We start from the raw sequence: 16257 nt of genomic DNA on the forward strand, positions 1-16257 counted from the left end.
TGAGATGAGATGAGTTGAAATTAAAGTTAAAAATTTAAATAAAGTATTGTTAGAATATATATTTTAATATTATTTTTGTTTTGGGATTTGAAAAAATTGAATTGTTTATTTTATTTTATATTGGAAGTTGGAAAAATTGTAAATAATTAGACGAGATGAGATGAGATGAGATATTTTCTGAAAACAAACGAGTCCTTAATTGTATTAACTTTGCGATTTCTTGGTGGAATTCATGGTACCGACAGCATTTCATTTGAATATTTCCCGTCCAGTTGAGGTTGAACAATATGGTGATAACCAAAATTTGAGAAGCTGTAGCAACATGTTGGCATCATCTTTGCCAGTGGAAACACTTGAGGTAATAAATTTCTCCAGCCTTAAATATGTGCTCCCACCTTATGATTATGTTAAATCGGCCACAAAAATTGGTTTATTGGAGGAAAAAAGAAAAGAAAAAAGGTCAGTGCAAATCTAAGCGTAATATGGAAAAGCTAAATTGATACATGTTTTCATTTTGGAAAAATCTCATAATTTTAGGACGAGTGAAAAGGGAATCACCATCATGTAAGAAATATGGACGGAGTGGGGTATATATTAGTTGCAGCTGGTCATGTATTTTATTTGTAGATAACTATCATTGTGAATTAACTAGTTCCACAACTCTGGCCACCTTGCGGATGACAAAAAGTCTATCTCAAGTTGGGATAACTAAGGAAGAACTCCTGCAATTACATGGTTCACTGGCTGGGAGGTAATGCTGTTCATGGTTCAGGTCTTCCTAATAATATTACTTATCATTTTGAGCAATCAATGAGAGAATTTAGTAGGAAATAAGGTTAGTATCTGATCCTTGAGGAGCTGCTAAACCCTGCCCAAAAAGTTTTCCTGCATTTTGATCCCTAATTCTTCATAGTTCCAAATTTCAACTGTGTAAAAGCTAATGGTAGAAAGGTTCAAAGATTGGTATGGAGTTTGGTTTCACTTTCAGAAACTACGAGAGAGTAGTTATTCATATTGTTTTAAGAAATAATATACTACTTTCCAAAGAAATATTTTCCTTTTGTCCGAAATGTTCTTACTGCTACATAGTTCCTACAAACAATATGTTAGTATCTAATATCTGTAAAGTTTGGATTTTTTTTTTAATAACAGGGAGTTACATTAAGGTTCACTTTGGATTAGAAAAGTCTTTCATCTCATCTTTTTTCATTATTATAATTTTTTAAAATTTTCATATAAAATATAATAAACAATTTAACTTTTTTAAATCTTAATTTAATTTTTTTAAATTTTAAAACAATATTAATATTAAAAAATAATATTTTAATAGTATTTATTTTTAATTTTTATCTTTTAGTTAAGATCATTACTTTCATCTCTAAATCTAAATCAGCGGGGCAAGTGCTTATTAAGTTGATTCAGTATTTTTTTTTTTTTTAATGATTATGTTTGACCACGTTGTTAATGTGTAACCCCTACAAATTTCTTACTCTGCACTCAGCTGGCTCTTCCCTTTATGGTCCACTATTCATTAAATTGTCTATACGTTTGTCAAACCAGCTCATCTTTTGGTGGTGTCTTTCTTCCGTACAAGATAGAAGTTAAAAAAAAAAAAATAGTGTGGTTGCTCTTGAGAATTTCAGACATAGGTGCTTTTTTTTTTTTATTTATTATTCTAGTGAAGTTTTGGACTCAATTACTTGTATAGAGTTTGTTCAAACTATATAATGATTAACTGGAATGTTGTGTCCGGGAGGAAACAAGTCAAGATGATGTATGTTGCACTTGTTCATTCCAAATTTTGTCTATTACATAGGACTTGAATCTCTTTAAAGAAGACAGGATTTTCCTGTCTCAGTCTAAATTGATTTCGTTTCAATTTTAATTTCATCTAGATTTTATTACTATATATTTTACCAACAATTTTAAGAGATTCAGATGGAGCCTACAATTGAAAATTCATGAAAAGTATTGAGTATCTCAATAACCCATTTTGTTTCAAGGGAGCCCATTCCAAGATATAAAAGTGCAAAGTGCTAGTCTATCTAGGGGTGTCAAATTATGTTAACGGATCGTGTTCGTGTCATGTCAAAGTATGTACATTACAGTTAATGAGTCGACACAAACACAATCCGTTAAGGGTTTCGTGTCAAAATTTCAAACACGAACACGACACAGTACGATAACGGGTTGATACAACACGATCCGTTATGACATGTTAATGAATCAGAAATAAATTGACACGACACGACTCGTTCCGTTTTAACCCAATTACGATAATGAGTTGAACAGACACGATACGACCCGACCCGTTTAACCTAATTGATTTTATATAAATATTTAAATATAAATAATATCTATAAAAAATTAAAAATTAACTACAAGTCTAAAATTACAATCTAAATATATATGATCTACACACATTGTAATAATATATTAAAATATATCTCAAATATAATAAACAAAATACACATAATAAGTATATTAATGTTACAATCTCAAATATAATAAAAACATAAATCTAAACAAATTTAGAGCTTGAAGAATGAGGTGAAGTGTCCTCCAAGTCCTTGCCCTTGTTGTTCTACAACTCTATGACATTTTTTGTTAACTCATCCAATTTAACTTCTTCTTGTATTTCTATTAAAAAATATATATCAATAAAGTTTTATATCAAATAATATTATTCTATTGAAAAATTACAATCATTTATTCAATAAAATAAGAATAATATTATCTTGTTCTTCGCCATATAACCAATCTCTATTGCAGACTAATGCTTCAACAATATCTGCTTTTAGTGCACTCCTAAACTAATTAATGATACGTCCACCAACACTAAAAGTAGATGTAACTGTAGAAACTGAAACACTCAAAATGTCACGAGCCATACAAGCAAAATCAAAATAACGAAATTCATTTTCTTTCTAAAAGAAAAGAATGTCAATCTTTGTATTTATATCTGCCTTAGGTTCATCCAAGTAAAGATCTAATTGACTTTTTCTCATATGGACAGAAAGATCGTCAGGTCTAAATAAATCAAATTTTTGTACACAAAAAATAAATAAATAATTTTCAAACCAATATGTGATTTGAAACAATAATGTAATACAAATCATTAAATTAAAAATATTATTTGATATTCTTGGAATTTTTTTATTAATTTTATATATTAGATAGTGAGATTTAATTATACTAGTTTTAAGGTATTTACTTGGCCTTTCTTTTAACGAGTTGTATACTTTAGATGGCATATATATGTGTGTGTGTAGTGGAGAAACTAGAATTTTAATTTCCCCCAACCGTTTTTTTTTTTTTCTGTTTTTAATTAACAAGGATGATAACCACACAGCAATATATATATATATATATATATATATATATATATATATATATTTCTTACAACATCATGAAACTGCTTATAAGTTTAAAATCCATACTAAATAGCGATTAACTTCATTCTTAATTTGTCAAGATATTGTCCAAGCTAGTTGTTAGTTGTTTAACCATCAAGTTTTGCTAGTTGTTTAGAACCAACCTATGTATTGAGTATTAAACAAATTATAACAGCTGATGATCATGTACTAATTAACCAGGTTGATTTATAATTTTGTGATTTGTAGTCGGGATCCATCTCAATGATTAAAGCCATGGCTGATGAAGTAGATTCTAACTAGATAAACTCAAACATACGGCCATTTAATCAATATATACTCTTGGCAACCAAACAATATAGAGTCATAAAGTCACACTCACAAATCAACGTTTTCCCATCTCTTTTTAATCCAAGGAAATTCTCATCTTTTTTTTTTTCTCAGCAACCAAACAATACAGACCCATAAGATCTAAATGCTAAGGAAAAAAATACACAAACAATACACAAAAATATTGGTTGGATTGACTTACAGTGGGCGACGGGCGGCGTGAGTTTCAGTTACTGCCTACTAGGTTGAAGTTGAGGCCAAGAGGGGCGGCGAGGCCACGATTTACCGTGAAGAGAACTGCTGGAGGGGGGGTTAGCATGGGTTAGCACTTTGAGACTCAGGACTCGGGGCGGCGTGGGTTACTACCTACCGGGTCAAAATGGCGGCCAAGAGGGGTGGTGAGGCCGCGAGTCACAGTGAAGCTAACTGCTGGAGGGGGGGCCAGCGTGGGTTAGCAACTTAGCAGTACTTGGAGACTCGGAGAGGGAGGGGGAGAAGAGAACTAGAGAGGGGAGAGGAGGGGGGGTGCCCGTGCAACATGGATTAAGTATAGTTAGGGTTTTTTGAGTTTAGGTCTAAGGGTAAAATGGTAATTTTTATTTTCTTAAACCCGTTAGTGACCCGTTAAGTAATTGTGTCTTAACGGGTCAACCCGTTTTGACCCGAACCCGTTAAGGTTAAATCCTAACCCATTTTTATCGTGTCGTGTTCGTATTGGGTTAACAGATTGTGTTACATATTGCCACTCCTAATTCTATCTAAGCCTTCTCAATGCCTCATATGTTCTCATTGCCAAGAACCCTAACAGGATCACTACCGAGAACATGATTTAAATATAAGTGAAAGCTCATGAAGAAAAGGTTGAAATATATGCAAAAGATGAATATGATTGTCAGTGTTATCTCTTGAATTTTCATAAGGATCATTTATATGATTATTATAATACTATTTATTCATCTGTAAAGAAAATTTTGAAAGCTTTATAGAGTAAATATATTCAGAAGAAGCCGGAGCAAATGCGTCAAGTCGCTTATTTTGATATCAAATGGTAGATGAGAAGTCTGTTGCAAAATGAGCGCAAGATTTTGAAATGATTGTAACAGAAGTTAGATCTCAAGGCATCAAAATTAGAGAAAGTTAATTGTTTGTAGTATCATTGACAAGCTACCACATTCGTAAATAAAGTTTTGATGCAGGGGGATTCAAGTCCGAATCTAAGGCCGATGAAGCTCAGCTAACAAACACGACATTAAAACACTGGACTATTGGGAAAAGGTAGACCAGCTCAAAGTAGGTGAGAAGAGATAAAAATTCAGGCGAAGAGTGATAGATTTGGGTGATGAAGACTTATCTCTCGGTTGGGCGATGAGACATCTCTTAGTTGGGCGAGGATAAGTGACGACATCCGTATTTTAACTATAATTTTGACTATAGATGTCAGAATTGCGCATATGACAGTAATACAGAAAGCTCTTTTCGGGATGCACGTCGTGGTCACAACGCTTTGCTTGGTGGGGCCTTTCTCGACACCAAAATCAGACATTTTTATCTCCAAATTGTCAATTTTAGTTAACTATTTTATTTTTAGTTAATTTTCTTTTATGACAATAAAAAAGCTTAAATCTCACTTCTTTAAAGAAAGTGAGATTTTAATATCTCAATTTAATTGTTTCAATTTTAATTTTATTATTATATATTTCACCATCCCAATAAAAGCTAAAAAAGAGCCAGGTGCAGGTCCTCATGATTTCTTTTGTCGTAATTAATTAAGAATGCAGGAAGAAAAAATGATTTTTGAGAATCAATAATACATCAAATTTTAAATCCTACATTCCATATCAAAACTACCCACCCACTTTATTAGGACAAGGGAGGTAGGCCAGGCCCGTAACATTTGGACATTTCCGGTACAAATATGGTGCAAGTTTGCTTGAGCTGCAAGATAAATTATACATTTGAAGTCAACTTTTTGACTGCCCAGGCCCCAGACATTCGTTACTCCACGAAGGATAAGAATGCTAGGTCACGCTATACGTAAGTCAGGCACTTCCTTGCCATATAAAGCTCCCCAAGGATGGCCGCATCTAAAGCCTTCAAATCATCTCCAAATCCAAACCCAGCTCAACTCCCACCACTTATTTTCTCTCTCTCATGGACCTTGCCGGCACCATCGTCTTCACCACCGTTGGTAGGCCCTAATATGGATTTGACCTCTTCTCTCTCGAACTCTGCCCTTCCACCACCCTGAACAGTCCGGAGCATCGCCTCACTGACGGCATCTCCATCAATTTCAATGCCCAGTTCGTCGACGACGATCAGACACTCGTCTTTATCTCTGAGCGAACTGGGTCTCCACGTATCTACCTATCCAGGCCTGGTCTCCTCATCCCAAAACCACTGCCTTCATTGTCCACTAGCCTCTTCCACGACCGCCCGGTCATCAAGAACGACCGCCTCTACTTCATCTCAGCCCACGAACAACCTGAACGACCCTTTAAGAGCTGGTCTGCTCTCTACTCGACCCGGGTTGAGGAGTTGGAACTTACCCAGCTTACTCCGTACGGTGCCGTCGATTATAGTCCTGCTATTTCTCAGTCTGGGAATTTCATAACCGTTGCTTCTTACGGGAGTCGTCCTTGGAATGGTGAATTCCACGAGCTCCACACTGAAATAGTTGTGTTCCAGGTATCGGACCCGAGTAACCGTATCACTATGTGCGAACGAGGTGGCTGGCCCACCTGGTCTGGTGACTCGGTCATTTACTTCCACCGCCAAGCCGACGATGGTTGGTGGAGCATCTTCAGTGTAGCTGTACCGGAAAATCTCGAACTTTCGAGGCTTCCAAACATCGCCACTAGGATCACACCTTCTGGGCTCCACTGCTTCACTCCCGCAGCCATTCACCATGGTAAACGAATAGCAGTTGCAACTTGGCGGCGCGAAAACAAGTTTCGTCACATCGAGATCTTTGACACCGAGTCTAAGACGTTCCTCCCGGTGACCAAGCCTTTGAACCCCTAAGTTCCACCACTACAGCCCATTTGTCTCTCCTGGTTCCCGGATCCTTGGATACCATCGGTTTCGAGGCGAGTCAACACAGGGCGAGTCGACAATTCCACATCTTGACCCTGTGACGTCCCCAATCGAACAACTTCGAATGCTTAGGCTAAATGGTTCGTTTCCTTCATTTTCTCCCACCGCTGACCTGATCGCGCTTAATCAAGACTTCGAGTCAAACACCGGCCTACAGATTATAAAATCTGACGGTTCTAGGCGATGGACCCTACTCAAGGACCGCATGGCATTTTACAACTCGTGGAGCCCCACAGAGAAACACGTTATATATACTTCGTTGGGGCCGATATTCGGTTCAGTGAAGGCAACGGTCCAGATTGCAAGCATTGAATTTGATCCGGTTGATTTGGATGGGGATTGCGAGGACATAAAGTGCGAGCTGAAGATTTTAACGAGAGAGGAGACGGGGAATAATGCCTTCCCGTCTTGTTCGCCAGATGGCAAGTTCATCGTGTTTCGATCTGGACGGTCTGGGCATAAGAATTTGTACATAGTCGATGCCGTCGATGGCGAGTTGAACGGCGGTTTGCGTCAATTAACTGAGGGTCCATGGATTGATACCATGCCCCATTGGTCACCAAATGGAGATTTGATAGCCTTCTCATCCAACAGACACAACCCAGACAACGTTGACGCGTTTAGCATTTTCGTGATCAAGCCCGATGGCTCGGGCTTGCGAAGGATTCACGTGGCAGGTCCGGAGGGTACGAGTGACGTGGACAGGGAAAGGATCAACCACGTGTGCTTTAGTAAGGATGGGAAATGGCTGCTGTTCACGAGTAACTTGGGCGGGGTGACAGCCGAGCCAGTGTCTTTACCTAATAGTTTTCAACCATATGGTGATCTGTATGTGGTTAGATTGGATGGGAGTCAGCTGAGGAGGCTAACATGGAATGGATACGAGAACGGGACGCCAGCGTGGCACCCCAGTGATGATCATGCACTTGATATGGGGCGCATACGTTTGGGAAGTGAGGTCGGAGGAGACATGCTGAAAGGAGAATTTGATGATCCACTTTGGATCTCTTAGCAACGTGTGAATGTTTGATATGTGGTGTCAGAATGTTAAATAATGGATAAATCTTGTGTATTTATTTTTATTAAAAATAGATGGATCTAAAATTTGATTATAATTTTTAAAAAGAATATACGAGACTTTGAATACCTTAAAATTATAAAATTAATTTCTCATAGTATTTATATTTCTACTGTTATATTTACAAATAAAAATTGTTATGCAAGAAAGAAATATATGGTATTTATTTAAAGAAATATGTAGAAATTAATACCTTTGTCCAACTGCACAACTCGAGAGATCATTATATTAAATATTATAATCTACGTGTTTTATGTCTCTCTTTCTTAATTGTGAAAAATATTTAGTTAAATAATTGAATCAAAAACTCCGTTTTTGATGCAAAAGTAAATCGTCCTACTAAGGTCACTCATTTTTTTTTATTTTATCATTATAAAATTTTTAAATTTTTATATAAATATAATAAATAATTTAATTTTTTAAATATTAAAATAATAATAATATTAAAAAATAATATTTTATTCAATTTTTAACTTTCATCTCAATTTAATTGCAATATCCAAACCCAACTTAATCAAACCGAAACTTAGATAAACACAATCTTCGATGAGAGTCATCCAATCAGTGCAATTCAACGTTTAGAATGTTGGTCGGAGAAATCATCAAACCAAATACCTAAAAGTCAACGGTGATATGTTTGAACAACTGTACTTGATTCTCCTATCTCAAAAAGTGTCATTAAATTGTAATTGTAAACATAAATGATAAATAATAAAATTAGATATAGTTTTAGTTGGGTAAAATTTAGCCTAATTTTTTTTTAAATATGAAATTTATTATTAAAAATTAGTTTTATTTTATAAAGATCAAATTTATCTATTTCTTTTAAATATTTTATGCAGGTTCTAAAATTATAAATATTATTTTATTTTAGAATGGTCCGTGTCCAAACAAGATTTCTGTTCAAGTAATTAAGATTTTATTTTTTATTTTTCTGACTACAATATCGGCATATTTGACGATTTATTAACAAGTTTTCAATGGAGGAATCAACTTGATCTATCTTAAGATTAGAAAGAATAAAAAATTTATTTAAAAATAATATAGAGTAGTAATTTGATTTTAAAAGAAAGACTAATTTTTTATATAAATATTAAAGCCAAAATTTAATATTAGAGTAGCAAATCCGGTAACTTACCTATTCCCAGTTGGATTAACGGCGGCGGAACCTATATATACAAGTTTCACCCTTTTATTTTCTTCACCTAAAGCCTATAATAATCACAATAGCATTGGGGGGAGTCCGTTGACCTCTGCGAACCCTAGATTAGATCTTCCTTTCTCATCTTCACTGCTCTCTCTCGCTTCGATTGGGGGTTTTTTCTTTTGCTTGTCAATCTCAGACAAACATACTGATTACAGACAGACAGACAGACAGAGGAAGACATGGACGATAGCTGTGCCGTGTGCGCCGATGTTCTGGAATGGGTGGCCTACGGTCCCTGTGGGCACCGAGAGGTCTGCTCCACCTGCGTCGCTCGTCTCCGCTTCATTTGCGAAGATCGCACCTGTTGCATCTGCAAGACCCATTCTGACGTCGTTTTCGTCACCAAGGTTTCAACTTCTTCTCCCCTCTCTCTCTCTGGTACCTCGCGCCTACTACGATTATTCAGAATTTGCTTAAATAATACTGACTGAGTATATTAACGATTTTTTTTTGTTGTCTCAATCTTGATTTGGTTTGACTGAGTATATGGTATATGTGAAATTAGGGCGGAAATAGATTTATGCCGCACTTAGAAGGAAATACCGAGTAGCTTTTAGTTCACTGCGTTTTGGTTGCTTTGAATTTATGTGGCTCTCTTCATGCATTTGTTTTGAGGTTGAACTCTTCGTCTTTTCAGGATATTTTCTTATTATTTGCTTGTCAAACTTAAACCTACAATCAGGCATTTTCTTAGTTTTTTTTAATATTAATCTGTCACTGCCAAGGCCCAAGGCAGTCTGGTAATATCCATTTGGTTTGGTTCGTTATGGATTAGGTTCATCTGTGCATGACAAAAAACTTCGAGAATTCATTGGTCATGTATACTGTCAAAGGTTCATTGTAGGCCTGCTGCCCGCCTGCACACCCCGACCCCATCCTGCTTATGTGGGTGGCCCCGTCTTGGAGCTGGGTGGGCGGATTGCCCTACAGGTCGTCTGTCAGCCCTCCCTACTTCTCTTGTTTTTGAGAGAATCTGCCTGCCTGCCGAGACCGGGCAGGCAATTCGCCTGTGACCAATGGGGGCAGGCGGTATGGATGCAGGTGCCTGCCCTACACCTCTAGTTCATAGTGTTGGGGACTCTGAAAGATTTATAAGTTTATAATTTCTAGTCAGTAAAATTCTAATGATGGCACGAATGAAATATTTGGTGCTTGCGAGGTTTATTTATTTATTTTATTATTATTTATTTTAATGTGAAAACTTGACATTGAATTTTAAAATTATTAGGTGTTAACATATTTGTAGAGGAAATTAGACTGAGCATGAAATGGTGTTCTTTGTCCTTTCTGATATTTATCTTTTTCCTGTTTATACAATTGCTCTCTTTATTATAAATACATGTGCTTTTGCTGTTGTTGCAGGCCTTAGGAGATTATACAAGGATGATTAATGACTTTTCTGTCTTGCCAAAAGTAAGGGAGGGTAGGGTGGGATCATACTGGTACCACGAGGATACTCAAGCATTTTTTGACGACATTGACCATTACAAGATGATCAAGGCAATGTGTAGGCTATCGTGCTGTGTATGTGATAAGATGGAGGGGCAGCCACATGATGGCTCAAAGCATCGAGCAAATTTTAGGAACATTGAACAGTTGAAGGGTCATTTATTCCATCAACATAAGTTGCTTATGTGCAGTCTTTGTTTGGAAGGAAGGAAGGTGAAATGGATAGACTTGACCTCTTGTATGATTCTTGGTAGGAAAAGTGTACTTCTTTAATGGTTTTCATAAGGACTCACTAGCTCGTTTTGTGTGACCCAGGTGTTTATTTGTGAACAAAAGTTATATACTAGAGCACAATTGAAACAGCATATAAGCACAGGGGCATCTGAGGTGGATGGAACTGAGAGTGAAAGAGGTGGCTTTACAGGGCATCCTTCTTGTGAATTTTGCAGAACTCCATTCTATGGGGAAAATGAACTGTACTCACATATGTCTACTGAACATTACACCTGTCACATATGCCAAAGGTAAATAAGCAATCTACCATATGTGACTAAAAAACCCTCTGCTTTGATTGCAACAAAGACAATTGTTAATGATTTTTCACTCTGCTGAATGCAGGCAGCATCCAGGTCACTATGAGTATTATAAGAATTATGACGACCTAGAGGCAAGATACTTGTGCTTACTTTCACTTCTTGTAATAATAAATTCGTGAAGATCCACAATAAGTTTGTGAAGTCCACAGTTAATTATTGTCTTAGCTGGGAACATTTTTTGAAACAACTGACTGTTTTCTATGACAGATCCACTTCCGTCAAGACCATTTCTTGTGTGAGGATGACGCCTGCCTAGCCAAAAAATTTATTGTCTTTCCATCTGAAGAAGCATTGAAGGTGATGTCTTATAGCATGTGAATGTAGTGTGCATGTGTGCGTTTGTTTTCCTGTCCTTTATTTTGAATTTTTATGACTCATGGTTTAGCTATATTTCTATCAGTTACTAATTTTTTTTTTCAGAGACATAATGCTCTTGAACATGGAGGAAGAATGTCACGTTCGAAGCGTAATGCTGCTCTGCAGGTATGTAAAAATTATCAATCGTTAGCTATGATCATTTTATCTAGATTTACTGATAAAAAAAATCTAGCTTCTTCTTTCTGTCTTATAGATCATTACATACGTGTATTGCTGCTTTTTGCGTCAATTAATTTTAAACATATTTTCTATAGCTCTATTTCTTTGGCTATATCCTTTGGTAACTATTTTTCTTTTTTCTCATTCTCACAGATTCCGACTAGCTTTCAATATCGACGAAATAATGAACAAGATCGTCGCCGTGGGAGAGGACGAGCATTTCAAATCAATTCTGAAAGTCAACTTTCTATGGCTATTGAAGCAAGTTTGGAGACAGCTAATGCTGATCATATGTTTCATGATCCACCATCAACATCCAGTCTGCAAGTTGATCCTGATGCTGAGGGGACAAGCGATATTGATCCGATAATTCAGCCATTTGAATCATTAGCTACAACAGATTCTGAATTACCTTCAAGGTACCTTCAAGCTTTGGGAAGGTCAAGGAATGCTCCTTTGGAAGAATCTTCCTTTCCTCCTCTCCCCATGGCACCCAAAAACAGTCAACAAAAACCAAAACAGGAATCAGAAAATTTTCCTAGTAACTCTATGGCAGCACATCTCCGCCGCCAAAGAAATGTGACCGATCTAAATTCAGCTCAGGCTTGGTCAGCAGCAAGCCGCGAACCCCGCCCACTAGCAGCTGATTCAACACAACCTAGACCTACAACAAATTCAGCACCTGTAAAATCACTTAGTTCTGGACAGTCTAAGATAACCACTGGTAATGGACTAGCATCATCTAGTTATGCAAGTTTGGCTCAGGCTTGGCCAACACCTGCACTTCTATCAGTTGGCTCTTCAAGGGACTCGGGCAAAACTGGTAGGATCAGACACTCTGCATCAGCCCCAGATCTTGTGGAAAGTGAGTCTGTGAAACCCTCAATTTCTGATTTCCCTCCAGTATCTGTAGCACAATTGCACAAGTTGCCCAGAAGTGGCCAGGCTTCCTTAAATGTGCAGGATGTTCAGACTGCAAACCGGTCTTTGGTGGAAAAGGTTCGTGTTGCCCTTGAATTTAATGAAGACAGATACACTGCCTTTAAAGGCATTTCTGGACAGTATCGCCAGGGTTTAATTGACACAGGAAGATATCTGGATTTTATCCATAAGTTTGGCCTGTCACATCTTATTCTGGAGTTGGCTCGGCTGTGTCCTGATGAGCAGAAACAGCAAGAGCTTGTTGAGACCTATAATGCTAGTTTGCGAAACAATGTTCCCCAAGCTAATGGTCGGGGCACAGGCAATTCCCACCTGAAAGACAGCAATGGCTCTAAGATAGGTAAAGGGAAGTCTATAGTTGCTGAAGGCAGTAGTTCAAAGGATAGATTAGCAAATAACATTTTGAGCACCGTAAAGCAACTGCAATCTGCATACAAGCCCCAGGAAGAAGCGGCGGAGGTATTATCTAGGGATGGGTACCGTGATTCCAAAGGAGACAAATCTAAGGTTTTGATGGATGAGCAGCATGTGGAGCTAATTACCGGTAATCAACCCTTAATGAAGCTGAGAGGTCAGAACGATTCCCCATTAGCTGGTAGTATATCTAATCAAAATATACGGGGTGGTGGTGGAGGAAGTAAGCAAAGAAAGAAAACCCCAAAGTTCCTCAGAGCTCGATTGGGTGATGGGTCTGTATCATCACTTTTGGATCACAAAAACAAAGATCCGGACTCAAACCCAGAAGCAATGGATGAGAGTTCGGATGGAGGGGGGTTGCCTGTGCGTGGTGTTTGGGGAAATGGAGGAGGCCATAAACTCTTCACCTAATAATTTTTTTAAGAGATCCTAAAATCCCTGATTCCAGTGGTATTTTCTTTGTGGAGAAGTACAAGAATCATTAGCGTCAGAATCATATGATTGATCTGGGAAAGACAAAAAGGATTTTCAAGTTGAGTTGAATTTTCTTGGCCAGCCATTTAGGATTTTGTGACATGGTAACTTTAAAGGCAAAGGCAATGTTGCCCGAATCAGATCCCCCTTGCCCCTATGGATATATCTTGCACCTCGCAAGTGTTCATATGCAGCAGATAACCGTTTGAGTACATATATATTATAGAGTGCGGAGACTTGTCAATATATATATATATATATATATATATATATATATAGTGCGGAGGTTGAGGTTTGCAATATGTCTAGACATTCCTGTTTTTAATGTACATGCAGTGGTTCCACATCTGACAGGTTTTAATCGCATTTGATTATTATTATTTTTTTAAATTTCCCTGAAAATTACGCCCCATTCTGACGATCCAATGGATTTCTACAAGCATGCAACCCCTGGCAGGGGATAAGGCCCCAACTAATTACTCTCTCCTAAAACACAATACACAAGATGCTGCATGAGTGAAATGCTCATCTAACTTGCCACTCACGAGTTTAGCCTACATTAAGTAACTAGGTTCTGCAAATGCAACATTGCAATGTTAGAAAGTTTCGAAAGAAGAGTACCCATAAAATAATAATTGCATTTCATATACTTCAAATGGTTAGTGTGCATTAAATTGATGTGTCATTTTGGTATGTACATAAAATTTACAAGATAAATGATTGTGCCAACACCAGATCCACAATCACACACCATATATCAGACAGATTAAAAGAACAACCTTCACTGATTTGTAGCATAACCAAAGGTTTTCTCGGTGCTGTAACACATGTACAGAAATCCATCCTCGTCTTTAAAAGATTTATAAACAGAGCCCATCAAAGTAGCTGCAGATCAAAGTCATACGAGAGAGCAAATCAGAAAATACTTCTTCCAGAAAAAATCAACACAAAAAAGTGGTACAGGATTTGCTTGCAACTATACCAGTTTGCGGTAAGGTATTCTTCACAAATACAAAGAGAGCTTTTCCAGGGGCCAGATGAAGTCTGCCGCTCAAAATGTAAATAAATTGCCCCACAGACATGTCTTGGGGAACAAGGTATCTATCACCGAAGAAAAAATAAAGATGTATCATAGACATACTAAACTAAACACTAGTACTCGGTACCAAAAGGTGGCAATTCAAGTTTAAAGTCATGCTCAGTCACTCTCCAGATTTCAAAACTAATGCTCCAATACCCATAAAAAGTGGTTATTCGAGCACTGCTAAGGTATTACGCTAATCAGATAAGAAACATTACAACAACAAAACAGCATCCACCACAAATGCACAAATACAAGAAAGTGTTTACAACTAATATCTCACAAATCGCTCAGCGGTGTATCATTTATATGGATGAGAGTTAATCATGCTTCAAAATCAAATGCATTGCCGTCCACATGCTATATAAGTAAATGGGAAAAAGAAAATGACCTCAAAATCAAATGGAGAGTGAATTTGACAACTTGAAAGCGTGGAAGAAACCTTATTCCCCATCAAACAAAATAGTGAAAGTAGAAAATGAATAGGACCCTGTCTAGGAACGGGGGTGAGGCCTTGAGATACCCAAATAACACAATTAGATAGCCTGCGCGACGTGAGCGTGCAAATACATACGTCAACAATGTAACCGAGTCAAATAGAAAAAACAACAATTACTTTATTATAGGTTTGGTCTCAAGAATACCTCAAATATTCTCAGAATATTATGTTATTATTCATTATTTTATTATTATTTTTCACCTATCTTTTATTATTATTCATTACTTTTCACCTTTATTCAATATTCTATTATTACATTTTCATTACTTTATTATTACTATTCACAATTTTTCTCAACATTTTCTCACTACATGTGTGTGCGAGACACGATTTATCTTTAAACAACTGTACGTGTGTGTGTGTGAGAGAGAGAGAGAACTATCAACCTTCGGAAAGGTAAGCGAAAGCTAAAACTTACTTTCTCTTTTCCATTTCAGGAAGATCACTTCTTGAATACCTTTCCACAATGACCTGCAATGGATAATACATAAGCAATTACTCGGAGATAAGGGTAAATTTTTATCTACACCTTAAGACGCTGATAAAAAAATCTATTTGCATTCAAAAACAGAAGAGAAGAAAAAACAAATTCTGAACACTGAACACCATCTTTCCCACACAACATGATGCATAGGAACAAGGCACGCCGAATTTTCAGGAAAAAATGAGACTTTTGGTAAAGAAATTAAACATGTTTAATTCACGAGGAAGGGACGAATAGAAATGAGTTTTGAGCTTATGGGCATTAACATAATTACATACAGGGACTCGGTCGGGGTACTTGGCGAGGATTTCACTCGATTCCTCATATCTTAGCTCTGCAAGTGGAATTCAAAAGAAAGAAATGAACGGACACACGAAAATATGAATAGAGAACCCAATGAAGAAAAGAACGGGAACAGACCGAAGTTGAACTCTTCCTTGAAGGACATGCTCTTCCCCATCGGGGTTTGCGTGTCCCACCGTCTCAGACTCGCAGAGAAATGGGGAGAGATAAGAAGCAGCAGCAGCAGCAGCTGGAGGAGGGGAGATTGAAACGAAATTAAAAGTACATTGAAGAATATTATGGGATATATATTTAAAGATACAACCTTCAGAGAGCAAGCGGGGATAGCTCAGTTGGGAGAGCGTCAGACTGAAGATCTGAAGGTCGCGTGTTCGATCCACGCTCACCGCATCC

The 16257-nt window shown here is 37.2% G+C and overlaps 3 protein-coding genes and 1 non-coding gene across 4 annotated transcripts; 3 read left to right on the plus strand and 1 right to left on the minus strand.

Moving 5' to 3' along the window:
* The first annotated feature begins 135 nt into the window (after positions 1 to 135).
* LOC109005988 (E3 ubiquitin-protein ligase ZNF598-like) lies at positions 136 to 13860 on the plus strand. Its single transcript, XM_018985116.2, has 8 exons — positions 136 to 358; positions 9234 to 9429; positions 10445 to 10744; positions 10847 to 11055; positions 11150 to 11198; positions 11335 to 11424; positions 11548 to 11610; positions 11818 to 13860. The coding sequence occupies exons 2-8, from the start codon at positions 9262 to 9264 to the stop codon at positions 13432 to 13434; spliced, it is 2496 nt and encodes an 831-aa protein (XP_018840661.1). The 5' UTR covers positions 136 to 358; positions 9234 to 9261; the 3' UTR covers positions 13435 to 13860.
* Positions 5806 to 7822, plus strand: LOC109005991. The gene is given in 2 exon segments (XM_018985122.2): positions 5806 to 6719; positions 6721 to 7822. Coding segments are annotated over 2 exon segments (1953 nt in total). The 5' UTR covers positions 5806 to 5855; the 3' UTR covers positions 7810 to 7822.
* A 241-nt stretch (positions 13861 to 14101) lies between the features above and the next one.
* Positions 14102 to 16085, minus strand: LOC109005987 (autophagy-related protein 8i-like). Its single transcript, XM_018985114.2, has 5 exons — positions 15982 to 16085; positions 15840 to 15895; positions 15496 to 15548; positions 14480 to 14598; positions 14102 to 14382 (listed from the first exon to the last, which is right to left on the minus strand). Exons 1-5 carry the CDS (start codon positions 16019 to 16021, stop codon positions 14279 to 14281), a joined length of 372 nt encoding a protein of 123 aa, XP_018840659.2. The 5' UTR covers positions 16022 to 16085; the 3' UTR covers positions 14102 to 14278.
* Positions 16086 to 16181: 96 nt separating this feature from the next.
* TRNAF-GAA lies at positions 16182 to 16254 on the plus strand. The gene has a single exon. It is a non-coding gene; the product is annotated as a tRNA-Phe (tRNA).
* The last annotated feature ends 3 nt before the right edge of the window (positions 16255 to 16257 follow it).

The sequence above is a fragment of the Juglans regia genome, chromosome 11 (genome assembly GCF_001411555.2).
Source record: "Juglans regia cultivar Chandler chromosome 11, Walnut 2.0, whole genome shotgun sequence".
In the NCBI taxonomy this organism is placed as follows: Eukaryota; Viridiplantae; Streptophyta; class Magnoliopsida; order Fagales; family Juglandaceae; genus Juglans; species Juglans regia.